The sequence below is a fragment of the Melopsittacus undulatus genome, chromosome 5, assembly GCF_012275295.1.
Source record: "Melopsittacus undulatus isolate bMelUnd1 chromosome 5, bMelUnd1.mat.Z, whole genome shotgun sequence".
Lineage (NCBI taxonomy): Eukaryota > Metazoa > Chordata > Aves > Psittaciformes > Psittaculidae > Melopsittacus > Melopsittacus undulatus.
This window is the reverse complement of record NC_047531.1, coordinates 49,599,028-49,614,933: the sequence shown is the minus strand read 5'-3', so window position 1 is coordinate 49,614,933 and position 15,906 is coordinate 49,599,028. Positions and strand designations below refer to the sequence as shown.

Here is a 15,906-nt window from a genome sequence, read left to right as displayed (position 1 = left end):
AGTTTCCTCATCAATGGGAGCTGGAAAGCTCTTGGAAGGAATCAGAAGGAAATTCATATAGTCTTTAACTCATTTAAATGTCCTAGCAATCACAAAGTATAAATCTATCTAAAATTAGGCTTCACTTCTTTGAATACACGCTTGTTCTTGACCTGCTCTTGTTACTCAGATTACATAATTTATTTTTGCTTTGATTTCTGAGCATAGCTGTAGCTTAAGAGGTATTTCAACGGTGTCTGAAACACCACCTTAACAATGACAATTTTCTCAAAGCAGAACTCCTCTCCCAGCAGCTTATCAAGATGGCAAATTCAAGTCCTTCCCCTCTGTGCAAGGGGAGAACAATTCAAAAGGAGTCTGGAAAGCAAATATTTAATTTAGAGGTGGGCATTCAAAAAAACTCAGGTGAAGACAGCTCCCCTCCCCCTCAAGGAAGCAGAGTAAATTCAGCAACTACAGTTTCTAGTTCACATGTAGACTGTGATACCATGGGAGCCTTTCAGGTGTTAGTAGATTGTGCCAAGATTGTGGTTAGTGAGTTCTATCACTTAAAAGAAGAGAAGAAAGAGAAGAGAAAGAAGAGAAGAGAAGAGAAGAGAAGAGAAGAGAAGAGAAGAGAAGAGAAGAGAAGAGAAGAGAAGAGAAGAGAAGAGAAGAGAAAGAAAGAAAGAAAGAAAGAAAGAAAGAAAGAAAGAAAGAAAGAAAGAAAGAAAGAAAGAAGGAAAGAAAGAAAAAGAAAGAACGAAAGAAAGAAAGAAAAAGAAAGAACGAACGATGATGGCATAATGTTGCAACCCAAGATTTATCATTCAACAGTATAAATGTTGACAAAAAAAGTCAGTTAAACTACAAGGTCTTCTCCCCCGTCACAACCCAAAAGAGGCTCCTAAGGAGGCATACACACTTAGAAACATACTTACCAAGGCAAGTATAAAGACCCTGACTTATCCATGCTAGTATAGCAAGAGTGATAAGATCTCCAAAACTTGCTGCTATAGGAGTGGCAACATTGTCAGGATTAATACCAGTCTTCTTTGATCCAACAATAACTCCAACCATTATTATTCCTAGAGTCAACAAAGAAGACAGTGCAGTAACCATATCTATTGTTTTAACTACAGAAAATTCCAAGATGATGCCAATTTCAAACTTAAATAAGAAGTCAGTGCTTTTGCCCCAGGATGATTGTTCTTATCTAACTAATGTCTGTATTTTCTTAGTTTCAGCTGTTTCAAAAAATGAGGTTTAAAAAAACCAGTAAGCACACACAAAAAAATCAAGAACCATCTTCACAATGAACTGTTTTGCTTACGATTAGAATTAACACTACAGAAATTGTGTATCAGCCATTTCCTGAAGTATAAAATATGCAGTGTGTTATTTCTACACTCTATTAGCTTTTGCTGACATGAAATTTAAATCACACCAAGCTGAAAACACCATAAGATTAAATACTCTGACATCTGATATGGTGCAAGATTTTCAGTCATGGACTCGGCACCAAATGTCAAGAAGCTACATCATGAATTAAAATGAAGAGAACATGTAAAAATGCTACTTGCTATGCAGTTAAAAACAATTAAATTAGGGATGTCGGTTTCTATTTTTTTTCTATAAGCAGCAACATTACCTTTTTAAGAGGAATTTCCCCGCAGAATGCAAGTGCCTACTAAAATTAAAATCCACACTGTTTTTAAAAGCCTTCTTTGGCATTAACAGAGTAATTGCCTTCTCATCGTATAATAGCTTCAACTACATACACTATCTATGTTATTTTAAATCATTTGTGTTGTTAAAATTTTCATGTATTTTTGCACTATTATGCATTGTGGGCTACACCAGTGAAATTGCAGGAAGAGTTATGATCCACAAAATTCTCAAAAGAAAGAACTGAAATAATCCTCAAGGATATTTCAAAAACACCAGTTTCACATGTAGGAGGATGAAGCTTAGAAAGTTATTTCCTGTGCTGGCCCATCACCAGATAACAACAAAAGTTTCTCTTCATGTCCAAATTATACATGAGAAATGGAAAATTGCACTCATGTTCCCCAGTTCTTTTGCTGCTCTTAATCCTGCGCATGATCAAACTCTATGGCGTTGTAGTCATTTGAAAAAGCGATCTTAATTCCATGCAAAACTTTTAACAATTCTGTAATTTTCACAGAAGTAATCGAATTAGTAAAACAAGGAAGTTAAACGTTTCACTTGATTTACTACTAAGACTAGTGACTATGTATTTTCATTAGGAGTATGTCACAAGTAGAGGTACTTTCCACCCCTCCTCATGTCTATTAAGTAATATTTTTTATGATTAAATGTTTCCTGACAACTGGAAAGAAAAGATTAAATTCATCATGCCATACGGCTCCAGAGAGACATTGGCACTGTTTGTAGAAGGGGAACTGAACTTGACCCAAACCCTTCACCATAACAAGCCAATTTGTTCACTTCATATACAAAGCAGAGCACAAACTAACATAAAAACACCATGGGCAACCAGGAAATTTGGATTCAGCTGGCCTAAAATGCAGGTTTACTTGAGTTTTATCACAACTAAGTTCTACTTCTTCAGTACTAAGAATATACTTTGTACATTAATGAATATAGAAAGGAGGAAGAAGTTCCTCCTCACATTAGATAAAAGCTAAACCCCCTACTTTTTGATTTAGATATGCTCAGGAGGTCATGCAAATCAAAACCTTTTTAAAGGAAAGAATACAATATGCAGACCTATATGGAAATTGCAAAAAGGGCATCCTATTTCTCAGCTGTTTCAGATATATTATACCTTACTGGATTTGAACTTCTAAGGAACAGCAAAGTAATATACATTCAGCATCAAAAGAAAACTAAACACCTGTAAAAAAGTAACATATATACTCCTTTTACCTTGTAAAAGAGAAGCTATGAAGGCTGTTGCTACACTGCTAGAACACAGAAGGACAGAATGATCAAAGCGGTATTTGCCCTCTGGAATCCAGCCTAATATAACTGCTGCCACTGCTGCCAGAAAACCAACTACTGTTGCCTGAACCTGAAAAAGAAAAAAATTAACATTTCTTAAAATAATTGATAGACTTAAGAAGAGTGCAGAATCATTTTCTGTTATTTTTTCCTCCTCTTTGTTTTTCTTTCTAAGGCGCAAAGGGAACATACTCATCCATTTTGGAGAGATGATTATAACCTTGGATGATGAGGAAGAAAAATACTATGTTAGCAGAAAAGGCTTCGCTAGCATTTCAGAGACTCAAAAATAACAAAAGTAAAATCAAACAAGAGAGCTGAGGATTTACCAGAAGCCAGTGCCTAAAGAGGTTCCTAATCCATTTAAAACAGTGAAGTCAGAGTATGAACATTTCACCTAGTTTTTGAGCATGCTGTATTATAACATATGAACATAAAATAATTCTTAATCTTAAGAAACGGTTGTTTTGGAGAACAAGCACTTGTTTACTCAAATGACCCAGCTATTTAAGATATTGTTTATTATACAAAAGTTCTGTCACATACTTCCTTTAAACATTGAATCCAATGCAAATACAGTACTGAAAACATTTGGGAGGTCAAATTTAAAAGGTTTTGACAAATCTGCAATTTTTATCTAATCATCATATTCTCTCTCAGAAAAATTAGAAAGGAAATACCCTTGGTTCAGTCATAGAGAATACTGTACCTCTTCTGATAAATATAAGCTCGTATTGTTTTACAGAACTACACTGTTCAATAAAATGGTCATGCAAACATCGTACAGTAAGTATGAGCCAGTATAGTGGAGCTAGTTTCCCACTGACACTGTTCATCTCCATACTTACAGACATTTGTGATGTAAATGAACAAAGTTATTGAAAAAGTCTAAGAGTTAATCAAATAAATCCACTATATTTACCTGTTTTAAGGCCAAATTGCCAATTATTAGGTTCCATTTCTCAATGGGAGAATCCATTTTTCCAATATTTACCTGGCAAAATTACAAAGGAATTTCAGACACTTGAGTTTAAAACTGTATTACTTGAAAATGCAGTAACAAGGCAGAAATCCACAAATAATTCAACTCACACAAACAGAAGAGAGACATTCTGAAAACAAGTTAAAGCCAAGCTGTATTTTTTTCAAGTGAAGTATTGCTCTTGATTTTAAATTGTACTTACAGTAACTATCCAAAAGTAGCTAAACTTGATGCAGTTTTACACAGTAACTTGTTTAACATTTGCTTCACTGTCCAAGATATTCTAGACACCTTACATTCCAGGAACGTCCAAGCACCACCAGTGATTAGATCAGTGGCTGGAAAGGAAATTTATCAGCGTGCAGTCACTTTAGACTGAACTTGTTTCTATGGTTTTTAAACTATATAAGCCAATAGTAAAAAGTGTAGATACATGTGTGTGGACACACATGCTCTCATGCAAATGTGTTAATTGATTGCAATGAAACTATCTGCATAATCTGCAAGTGCTTACCAAAGATCTAAACCCACATCTAATACTTTTTTGTGTCATACAAAACAGCTAGAGACTTATGATGCTGTAAGTCCAAATGTAAGGCAGTAACTGGAAAACAGCAAATAAATAATTCTAAGAAATGACAAAGTATATACACAGTTTTTTTATAACATAGTTCCTACTTTTACTTTTTTTTTTGAGTTGGAGGACAAGATCTGAAGAACAGTACATACCACTGCATGTGTGACTATGCTTAAAAATAGCTTCCTTTTTGAGATAACCAAACGATTTCTTACATGTTGAGCATAAATTTTTGTGGGGTTTTCCATAGAATACTAATTTATAATAGAACACACTTCTCAAAATTCAGGAAGTCTTAATGCCTATATTTTCCATCTTTTGATTTCTTTCCAGGTTTACTTCCTTTTTTTCCCATTTTTTTCCATTTTGTGATATTAGTGACTTGCAAGGAACAAAGTATTAAAAGAAATGCTAACGCCAAAACTTAGACATATAAAAAGACACTTTATCTCAATCTGCACTACAAATACTTTACAGTATTCAAAGCACAGTCAACATTCCGCAAACGCACACAGTAAATTTAAACTTTACAGCAGTATTTCAGGAAGTGCAGGTAAAAATCTCCTTTGTGTCCTTCTTGAATATATATGCTAAATGGACAAAATGACAAGCCATGGAGAGAGAGCTTTGCTCTTTTTCTCCTTTGAGGAGGTTTTGGAAAAGTATCCAAAAAAATCCCTGTTAAAACTGTAATCTTGCAACATGTTTAGTCCAGCCTAAAGTGAACTGCTGTCCAGTGGCACAGCTCTTCTTTCCCCTAGTAGGAGCTACATGGTGATGTTTTCCTTTTTGAGCCAGCCCTACTGACTCCATGACTGAGTTCATGACAAAATAAATTTGTCTGCTGGTATGATGGAAAATGTTTGGGTTTTTTTTTTCAGGGAGCAAAAAGGGGTTATCTACAAAATTATCTGATCCATCACATGCAACTATGTGCAAATGCTCTTAGGGTTTGGAAGGTAGAAAAGGAACAGGACCACTCATTTCAGCTGCACATTTCCTTAAAGTAACATCAAGTTTATTGTGATACTGTGGAATAGGTGGACCTGAACAAAAGTCTGTAAAGTCGTATTGTTAATGACTAATCCTGATAATACGCAGTCAAAACAAGATTCTGCAAGTTTACAGGAATGACAGGATGACTGGTGTCTTGGTGTTGGGTTTTTGCTTTTTACTTCCTCTTAAAAAAAACAGAAACAAATAGGAAGAAAAGTAATAGTGTGAACTGAGACAGTAAGAGTGACTCGAACTACAGAATACAGCTGAAAAATACAAAAGACACGACATAAATACCGTGTATAAATGGGCAGTTGACCTAAGTATACCTCACACAGTGATGCCAGCACAGCAGTGGCCAGAGGGAGAAGGGTTTACATTAACACTAACACCAAGGAGAAGTACGAGCTATGCTCTGAGGTAGATTAAAAACACATTCTTGAGACAGATTTAGCAAAATCATAGAAAAGTTTGGGTTGGAATGGACCTTTAAAAGCCTCTTGCAATGAAACTCATTCTAAAGTGGATGGGAAATTCAACAGTGGAAATGCAGTGTCATGCACTTACGGACTAATAGTTGTGACCAGTAAGAAGCAGCTACAAGCAGGAATCTGGGCATTAAGATGCATGAAGGCAATCAGACAACACTTGCAAACAGATGCATTATGGGTAACAGAAACTTGTTAACAAGGCTTTACTTTTTGGCTGACTACATAATTACAGTGAAGTAATCACAGCCCCAAGAGCATAGATGTGTCTACAAATTCAGATGCAACTGTAAGCTAACTGGGCAAAAAGGGTAAGAATTAGCTCCAATGCTGAACTTGTGTTAGAAATTTCCTCCTCAAAAGATAAAGCTATTCACAGGGGCACAGTCTTGAATTTAGTGTAAAGACAGTATCTGGTGGGGAGCCACCTAGTGCAAATTTAGGTCAGAGAAGGGAACATTAATCATACAATTGCCTCCAAATAGCTGTTTAGATATGCTCTGAATTAACACTCCTTTTTGTTTTCACCTGGTATGAGGATGACAGGACCAAAGATTGGATGGCTACATTGAGTAAGGGTCAATGAAATCAATGCAAAGAATGCAAAGGTCAGAATAACCTATTTCATAAAGGTATGGGAGAGCTGACATAAAAATTGCAGGTCTAGTGGTAAGTTTTTTGATTAAACTCTCCAGTTAGCAGTATAACACAGCATCTCTTTGTAAAATCTGAGGGAAGCAGAGCAATCAACACAACTGACCTGGAGTTCAAATTCATATCAGGCAATTAACCCCAAGCTGTCACCTGTAAGAAGCTACATGTAACATGTAGTAGGGTTCCACAGGATTTTTGGTTGGTTGGTTGGTTGGTTGGTTTTTAACTACTGGGTAGAAACATTACAGAGTTCTCCTGTCTTTGTTTGCCTTTGCAGTAGCACTAAAAGTGAGGTGGCTGGCTATCCAGCTCACAGACCTGTGCACATAGCAACTGGTGTTGAGTGTAAAAAAGACACATAAGAGAAAACTGGAAGGTTCTTTGCAAGATGAAATATTTTTTTATTGCTTTGGGTTTGCTTTTTTAATGTATAAAGCCTAAATATTATCTTGTTAGCATTATGCTGACAATGGCCGATCTATACTGTTCTTATTTTGTACAGTATTGTTCTCTTAAATCTCCACTGTGCTGTGCACATGTACATACACATGCTCTACCACATTTCCTGATGAGCTCTTCACCAAGTAGAACAAATTACAGCCAACACTGGCTAAAGAGAGAACAATCACTGAACCGCAAATAGCCTCTCCCCCGCCTCCATGGGAAGGATTTCCAATGAACTTACAATATGACTAAGTCCCAGAAAGTATTCCAATCACCTTTGTAACTTAGTCTAGGGTCTGCCATGATTCTTGAAGAAAACAGGTCATACAAGGTAATTACAGGTAGTAGAGAATAAACAACAAAAAAAAAAGAAGAAAACCCCCTACATTCCCACACAAAGCTGGGAAGTAGCTTGGTGCCAGTGGTGCCGTGACTGTGACTTCGGGCAATGAAAGAAACTGGAATTCCCACATGTCACAGAGAAGAAATGTACACTTCACTGACCTATTCTTTGCCAGTTAATTAACCTTTACGGTAAAAAGATATGAACAGTGCTGGCTAACCTGATTTGGCCAAGACAGATTTACAGCAATTTCTGGCACAAGGTGAAAGGAAGCTTTCATGGCACGCTTGAATAAAAACCTCTGAAGCATTCATAGATTTATGTCTTGGTGAGACATAATGACAGTGGTAAATGGCACAAGTAACACTCCTCAGACTAAGCCCTCTCAGAACAGACTGAGTCTTGGTAGGAGTTTTGACTTCAAGATGTCTGCAGATCATGTTATCACACAGTTACTGGGATACTCTTAAGAATATGATTTTGGGCTGAGGGGAGTGGCTGGAACCTCACAATGCCACCTTTAGGTAACCACTGAACATGCAGCCAGTGTTGCGGACACTCTAGCATCCTTTATCAACACCTGTGACAGGGAGACTTTGGTAACAGTTGATGGGTAATAAGAACTGAAGTCAGGATTCCCAGAGCAGAAAAAAAGTCAGCATGACTCTTTTCAAAATGTTTCCTTAATGCTGTGAGGTTCACAAAAGAGATGGCATTGGTGAGGATGGGGAAATCAGCCACTGACTGGCCCAGAGAAGTTCTGGAGTCATGATCTGTCAAAGGTCTTAAGCTCAATTAAGACGAAGAATTAAAGATCCTATTAACTGAAGCAGAAGTGGTGGAACTGATTCTGACCCTCTTTTTTAAGCCTTCAGTAAGGCAGATCTTGGACTTGGTGGATTTTTCACTATGCAACACAAGCACTTTCAATCCTCAGGCCACGAACTGTACCAGACATGAACGAATTAAGTAACAGGTCAACAACAGAAAAAGTAAGGTAAAAACCAAAAGTATCCATGTCTGACAGTAAAGGCAGTAAGGTTTAAACACAAAATACTCTTAAGAAACGGTAAGAATACTCAGAAAAGTATCATACAGAAAATAAGATTGAAGAGCTAAGGCTGCCATCGATAAAGATACAACAAATCATGTCAATTCTTATGTATGAAGGAATGGATATGGGACAAAACTAATTGATTTCTATAATGGGCATGACACAAGCAAACCTTCATAGGACTTCTAAAGCTATGTCCATCACAGTGTGCATTTGGACAATAACTCAATATAATGTGGCAATGACATTTATTAATGACAGAAAACTGAGAGACCTTGTCAATATGAAACATTGTAATAGTGTACAAAACCTGAATGTCCTTGAGGATTGCAGCAATGAAAGCAGATGAAATTCAACAGTAGAAATAAAAGGTCATGCACTTATGGACTAATAATATTTCTTGCAGAAGATGGCATTGACAGCTGGAAATAACACAAAAAGGAGAAATGCTAGGACACAGCCATTAATCACAAAGTGACTGTGAGGTCTATGTCTGACACTGCTAGGCAAATAAGTACATACAAACCTACCAAATTTCAAGAGCAGTTTTTGAGAGAAATAGGGTTGTGCTATTCTACAAAGCCATAGTAAGGTCTCATCTGGAGTTATATATACACCTTCAACCAAACCTTTTCTAGAAAGAGTGAATCAGGCAGGAACAGGCAGAGAGTGGGGGCTTTGCTAAAGTATGGAAAAAATATCTTACAAAGGAGAAACACTGCATTAAGCATTGTCTTCCAGAGATACAGTTCCAGTACCAGAAGTGGTTTAACCATGTTATTAGAACATTAATGCAAACACAGGAGATATATGGTAAGGTAATCTGGTTTGCTCGGACTAGAAAAATTAAGGGATGGCACATCCCCTGAGACACAGAGTAGAACTATGATAAATACATAAGAAAGAAGACAGAAAAAAAAGCAGTTATGCTATGTTACAGTGTTGAAAAAAAACCCACAAATAATTAGCAGACCCCCCAAAAAAACTCATCACAACAAAAAGGGAGTAAAATTATTTAAACAGAAAGCCACAAGAGAGTTTCTTACCGTTTGATCAGCAAATGTCTGGAATAGCAATGTAAGCAATGCTTTATTTTCATGGCACACAAGTTGGCTTTAGAAAAATGTGTTCAAAATATGCCCATTTTATTAGCCTATTTAAAGCCCCTCAAGGCCAAAGAGACCTATCAACCTTTCAGAACACACATCTTAATCTGAAAAAGCTACTTTATCTGTTCTGAATGATGACTAAGAGAAGACTTGAAGAAGTAAAATTTTGATGTGTGGAAATTAGAAGAGGGTCAACTTTTTAACTCTGTCAATTTAATAACAGATTTAAAGAGCCTTCCCAACAGCCAGATTAAGCCATAAGCATAAAATGTTTATGTTTATGTGTTATAAATGAGTTTGTTTTTCTGTCAAAATATTTACAACATATATCTGAAGAGCAAAGAGGAGAGAAAGTTACTTACAGCCGTTGACAGTCGGGATGCCAATGTCATTTCCAAATTTCCTTTGAGACCAAGAAGTGCAGGAACCAAGATAAAAACTTCAGTAACATTCTTGAATACATCCCAATGCTGTATAAAGGATACAGTGGGAAACATCAAATCGAGAAATTAGACCATCTGCAAAATATTCAAAAACTTCAGTAGCTCATAACTTAATCCTCTAAAATAAAGAAATCAATCTTTTTACATTAGACCTCAATGTCTAAAGCCAGAACTGTTACCTATTTAGAGAAAACAGATTCATGACTGTATATTACTACTTCAAAGATGAGAATATCAAAAGGAAGAGATACAAAATTTGGCCTTTAGCTGTCATTAATTAAAAGTTCAGGGTTTTGATGACTTTAAAATAGTACCAGGTACTATGACTGCTCTTGAATTCTGCTCCTAATTTACAATAATAGTTTCATCTTTTCCCTTCCGAGTAGAAACCTCACACAAAACCAGCATGGAATTAGTTGCAAAGTGAACAAAGCCTGTAAGTGAAAAAAGCTGATCTTTATTCTTTTCCTTCTAACAGTAAAATTTAGAAGAATACAGAAGAATCCAAAAGGCAGATTTTATAACATAAGCTCATCTTTAATTTTTTTGTGTGCTGACTCCTCAGCACTGAAATGCTGTGCTATTTTGTATGTTTGTTGATCCACGTATTTAATTTGCAATCAATTACCAACTTCAGCTAAACAAAAATGTAAATTGTCTTTGTATTCAGGGATTTCCAATCATTTAAGTTATTATTTCCCTGCCCATGGCAGAGGGAGGTGTCCCTGCCCATGGCAGGGGGGTTGGAACTAGATGATCTTAAGGTTCTTTCCAACCCTAACTATTCTATGATTCTATGATCTTAAGGTCCTTTCCAACCTAAACCATGATTCTATGATTATTTTAATTAAAATAAAAGGATTCAGTTCTCAAATGTAAACAAGATCTGAAAAGTACCCCTATGTGAAGTTACATATCTATTTACCACTGGGAAAGAACTTCCATGAAATGGTTTGTAAACAACAGCTCAGCATGTGTTATTGTCTTCATGTTTTCATTTTCAAAACATGTTATGTCACATTGCAAAAGCCTGCTTCACTAACATCACCGTTTAGTGATTACTTTGAAGTGAAAAAAGGTGGCACTGACACTTTATTCTTGCCTTTGTGTCACATCTCTCTCATTCATGGTGAGCTGGACTGGACACCAATAAAGATTAAAAGTAATACTGAAGGACAAATGAAGATCTATCCCAGCCCAACTCAAAAACCAGCTATACAAACACATTCCCGTAAGGGAAGGGCAGAGAAAGCGAAATTTGGTTTGAAGCCAGTAGTGGCAGTAGCACAACTGCCTCTTTTCCTTGATCATTATGCTGTGTCACACAGTAAATCTTTCATTAACTAAGTACAAACAAAGCATTTGTAAGAAGAATACACTGGTAATATGCAAATGAACAAAGCATAAGACTGGTGTAAAACAGTGTGAGGAAGCAGTAAAGTTTGCATGTCAATTTTTATTTTCCTTTTTCTTGGCGTATAAAAGTTCATTTCACTACAACTGACTGAAGTTCAAGCTTTCCTCGCTCTCTCAGGATTTTGAGTGACAAAGATATTCACCTCTTACCCATCTGTAACTTTGTAAACTCTTTAAATGTAGCTAAATAAAACCCTAAAGCTGAATGAAGCAAAAGAAAAAAAACAGAATAATTTCTCTTTCAGTTTGAATACTGTGGTTATTTCATATTTTTAAGTAATTTGCTGTGAATACAGGAAGAGAGAATCATGAGGTTTGCATTTATAAGAAATTTCAGTTTTCTAAAAAAAGTTAGGTAAAAACTAAAAGTCAATTGAGCCTTCAAAAGGCAAAGAGAAGGCAAGAAAATGAGCTAGTCCAATAAACCTTTCTGAACTGTTACTGTCGCCAGAATTTTCTTCAAGTATAACTGCACAGAGAATTATTTCATAGCCAACTGTTACTTTTAAATCCACTGATTATAATCCATATTTCTACAGACATCTACAACTGTGTTAAACTAGAAACCAGACCTAAAAATGGTCAATATCAGTAGAGTCTTACTGTTATCATACTCCAAAACAAGTTTTAAAAATATTAAACTTCATTAAAACTAAATTTGAGAGAAAGTTCTATCTTACCCTGAATAACCATCACCAGCTAAATCTGCTACCACAAACCAAGATAATCTGGCTTCTCTGGACCTACTACAACTGTATTTCAAGGTGGACATCATTTTGCAGTCCTGTTGACACCACTGATGTTTGTAATAGCTTGCAATATACCTAATGTTTTACAAAGAGCTCACTTATATACACCTGAATATTTAAAACATATGTAAATCACTTAATACCAATTTCATATAACATACAAATGTAATGCACATTTTTGTACACCATATGCATTATCATGGACTAAATCTACATAGTATTACCGAAATTGCATAGACTTGAAGCACTCAAGGAGATGAGATACTGTAATACACTCTTCAGACTTTTTACACTCCTATGTATTGAAGCATCACAGTTACTTACAGCTCCCATTATGTTTACATTTATTTGTGTCAACAGAATTTTGAGCCATTACCATATTTCTATCCTTAGTTCAAGCAGAAGGTAATGGTTTTGTTCACCAGCTCACTGTGACTAAGCAAGGATACTTACCAAGACTGGAATGGCTCCAAATCAAACACTGGAACTTGTTAAGATGCGGTTTAGGAGAAAGGCGCTCATAGCAGCAAAACCATACACAGACCTAATTACTCCTCAATATTGTAAACATCTGCAGTATCATGTATTAGAATTATACACATCACAGACTACCTGTTGAAACAAATATTTCAAAGCAAATACCAACCTGTACAATATCTAAAACCATGCCAGCCGAAACAGTTCCAAATCCTGCTAGCAAAAAAGGTACGAGTATCTGTAATGCCATAATACTACTAGATTCTTTGGGTTGTTTTGTACTTCCTTCCATGATGATATCTTCATTACTGTCAGTAGATAGCTTGTCTTCCTGCAACATGGCATCTGTTTCCGAAGCACCCATTCCATCACAGTAATTGTAACTGGTAAAATCATCATACTTAGGGCTACAGCTAGATGGGCTGTGTCCATTGCTACCATGAAAACTTGGGTCGGAGAAGTGATGGTATTCTGTGTGTTGTTCAGACCTAACATTAAAATTGTGTCCTGCCGGTTGTAATCCATCTTGCCAGACACCATTTACTTTCTTGTGTCTTTCATCCTGGTTTACTTGGTAAACAACAGGAACCATACTCAAAAGGAGCTTCAAAAATTTATCAGACTGAATTGTATTAAGGTTTATGGTCCAGTTTACAAAACGTTCTCTGTCATGAATTTTGTGGTTTGTTTTGGAGATGGTAGATCTGCCTTTACAGTTAGTCATAGTGCTACAGAAGTACAGGTTGAAAAGCACTTTGTTCTTCAGATGTCAGTGAAGAAATCTTGTAGGTGAGTCACTAAGTGCCATGTCTGGTGATTTTAAAACAAAAAGAGCAAAAGGATTCTTTTTTTCATGCAAAGATGTTTTTTCATTGATCTCAGATCTTCAGCAATTCCATAAGCAAGACTGGATCTGCAAAAAAGTAAGAAACATATATTCAGGCTTTATAATATTTTAACTCTACAGAAGATATGAGATGCTGATTCAATTTTTCTGATCACTCAGTATCTTTCCAAAGCAAATTATTTGTAGAAATGCCAATATCCTCCAACGTCTAACTGCCTAAATTGAAGAAATGAGAAGTAAAAAGGGAAAGCTGGTGGGTGAGGAAGTTTCACAAAATGGTGTTCTTCCCAGTGAAAGAAAGACACAGCAGTGTGAACTTAGGTGAATTGATGAGGGCCTGGCTTTTCCCTTTTTGAAGCCCAGGAAGTCGAAGTCTTCAGGCAGATACCATGTGTAGCTCTAGACTTGCAGCAGCCTTGAAGGCAGCAGGTCACAAGAGAAAAGTATTTCTGCAAAGAGTAACGGTACGGACAAATGAAATGCACATGATGCACTGTGAGGCCACTGTTGTTTCTCCCACTCTATGCTAATGGAAAGAAGCCCAGAAAAAAAGTAAAGAAAAAGACATACTAGTTTAAAATTACTATCAGAGGTGATAAATCCAAAGCAATATCCTGGGTGTCAAAAGTCTCATATGTTGACAGTCCCTGCCCTCCATCCAAATAAAAAGATGACAAATCAATATTGGTATGTACAATTCAAAAGCATGACAATTTAAAATCCTAACAACTGATTTTTCTCTGAAGCAAACACACAAATTATGTATGCATGGATGTATGTTATTATATATAAAAAGCTGTTATATACATAATAAAACTGAAGAATTTTTTCTTAAAATGCCACATCAGGGAAAGAAGACAGTAATGAAATTCAGACCAATCAGTCTAAAATAGCTTAAATTAGCCTAATATAAAAATTAGCCCACAGTACGGTATTCATATATATGGCATATTAGAATTTAATTAAAACTAGAAAAGGGTTAGGACTTAAGATAATTAAAATAAAGGTGTTTAAAAACCTTAGTTTAATTTCATTTTGTATGAGGTGTAGGTTGCAGACATTTCCTGAAATATTGGTTATTATGAGGTCTAGTAAACACTAAAATATAATTATTAGATCAATATTAGCACTAGATGTGGTCAGTTTTGTTTGCTTTCTGCAAATCATACAGATACACTCTTTTATCTTCTGTTTCATGTCATTTAATGTGCATTTGTTTCTACTTTGAAATTGCCACTGTGGTAGAAAATTTAGCAAGGATATATTGGCAGTCTCACGTCATTTGACATTTCCATCAGAAGACACTTTACCTTCCAATAGGAATTTTCAATTTTCATGGTGTGATAATAGTTATGGTAACTTAAAAACTAACAGTCTTAATTTGACTTGAAGCCTTGCTGACTTTGGTATTTATTACTTGACTTCTTGAATACAAGTAAATGATTGGCATAAACACAGAAACAAAGGTCAGACAGACTACACCAGCATGATATGGGATAACACAATTCCACAAGCCCAAGACACTGTATCTATGCAAAGCTGCGAAGCATATTTTTACAGACTGTAGGAAATAAAAATAGTTCAGGCTTGGAGGATTTTAAATCTATGCCTCCTAAGAAAATTGGGCCCTAAGATCATACTGTTTATGTTGTGATCCCTATACTTTTCCTCCCTGTGTTTCAGTATATTTTAAGTCACAGAATCATAGAATAGTTTAGGGTTGGATTTCTGGATATATCCAAGATAGATTTGACAGAGAGTAGAGACATCAAAGATTTTAGTAACTAACAGCCTTATAAGAGAATCAGATTTGTGTCATTGCTGTAAGGCATCTTCAAATATTGGTCAGGATAATTCACTCATATATATGGTAAGTCAATTTCAAAAGTCCTGCTGCTCACAGAATTACCTGGTTTGGTTTTTTTGAGTGAGGAGATGACTCAGACACAGTATGAAGATTTTTCCATCTACCAATTGCTTTACTCAAGGGACCTCTGACCAAGAAACAAATGTCTTTAAAGTTACAATGGAGTTCATTGCTTCACTGAGAAAGAAATCAAGTTTTGCAAGAAAAAGCATTTTTTTCCACAAGACCAACAGAGGAATTTAACTAAGCAAGATTCCTGCAGTATCTTTTGCTGTTCTGTAACAGATTGTGCTATGTTGAACCTTTTAGCATAAGTGCACAAAACCTCCTAGGCTTCAATTCTGGTTTCCACACACTTTAATTGGGAATAACAAAACAATTTTTGCTGCTATCCCAGAGGAGCTCTAACCACAGGCCAAAATGGTGCTCTGTTAAGTGCTACAGAAAGACAGAGCAACGAGGCAAGTTCGTTTTTTCCTGACCCAATGGTGGC

At 36.0% G+C, this 15,906-nt stretch overlaps 1 protein-coding gene across 1 annotated transcript in view; it reads right to left on the bottom strand.

The window, feature by feature from the left end:
• SLC41A2 (solute carrier family 41 member 2) overlaps positions 1 to 15,906 on the bottom strand; it is a 52,184-nt gene that overhangs the window by 30,640 nt on the left and 5,638 nt on the right. Inside the window, exons 3-7 of the mRNA XM_034063271.1 lie at positions 12,869 to 13,612; positions 9,977 to 10,084; positions 3,890 to 3,961; positions 2,893 to 3,037; positions 921 to 1,067 (exon numbers count right to left, since the gene is read on the bottom strand). Of these exons, the coding sequence (XP_033919162.1) occupies positions 921 to 1,067; positions 2,893 to 3,037; positions 3,890 to 3,961; positions 9,977 to 10,084; positions 12,869 to 13,423 (1,027 nt within the window). The 5' untranslated portion in view covers positions 13,424 to 13,612. The remainder of the gene's footprint in view (positions 1 to 920; positions 1,068 to 2,892; positions 3,038 to 3,889; positions 3,962 to 9,976; positions 10,085 to 12,868; positions 13,613 to 15,906) is intronic.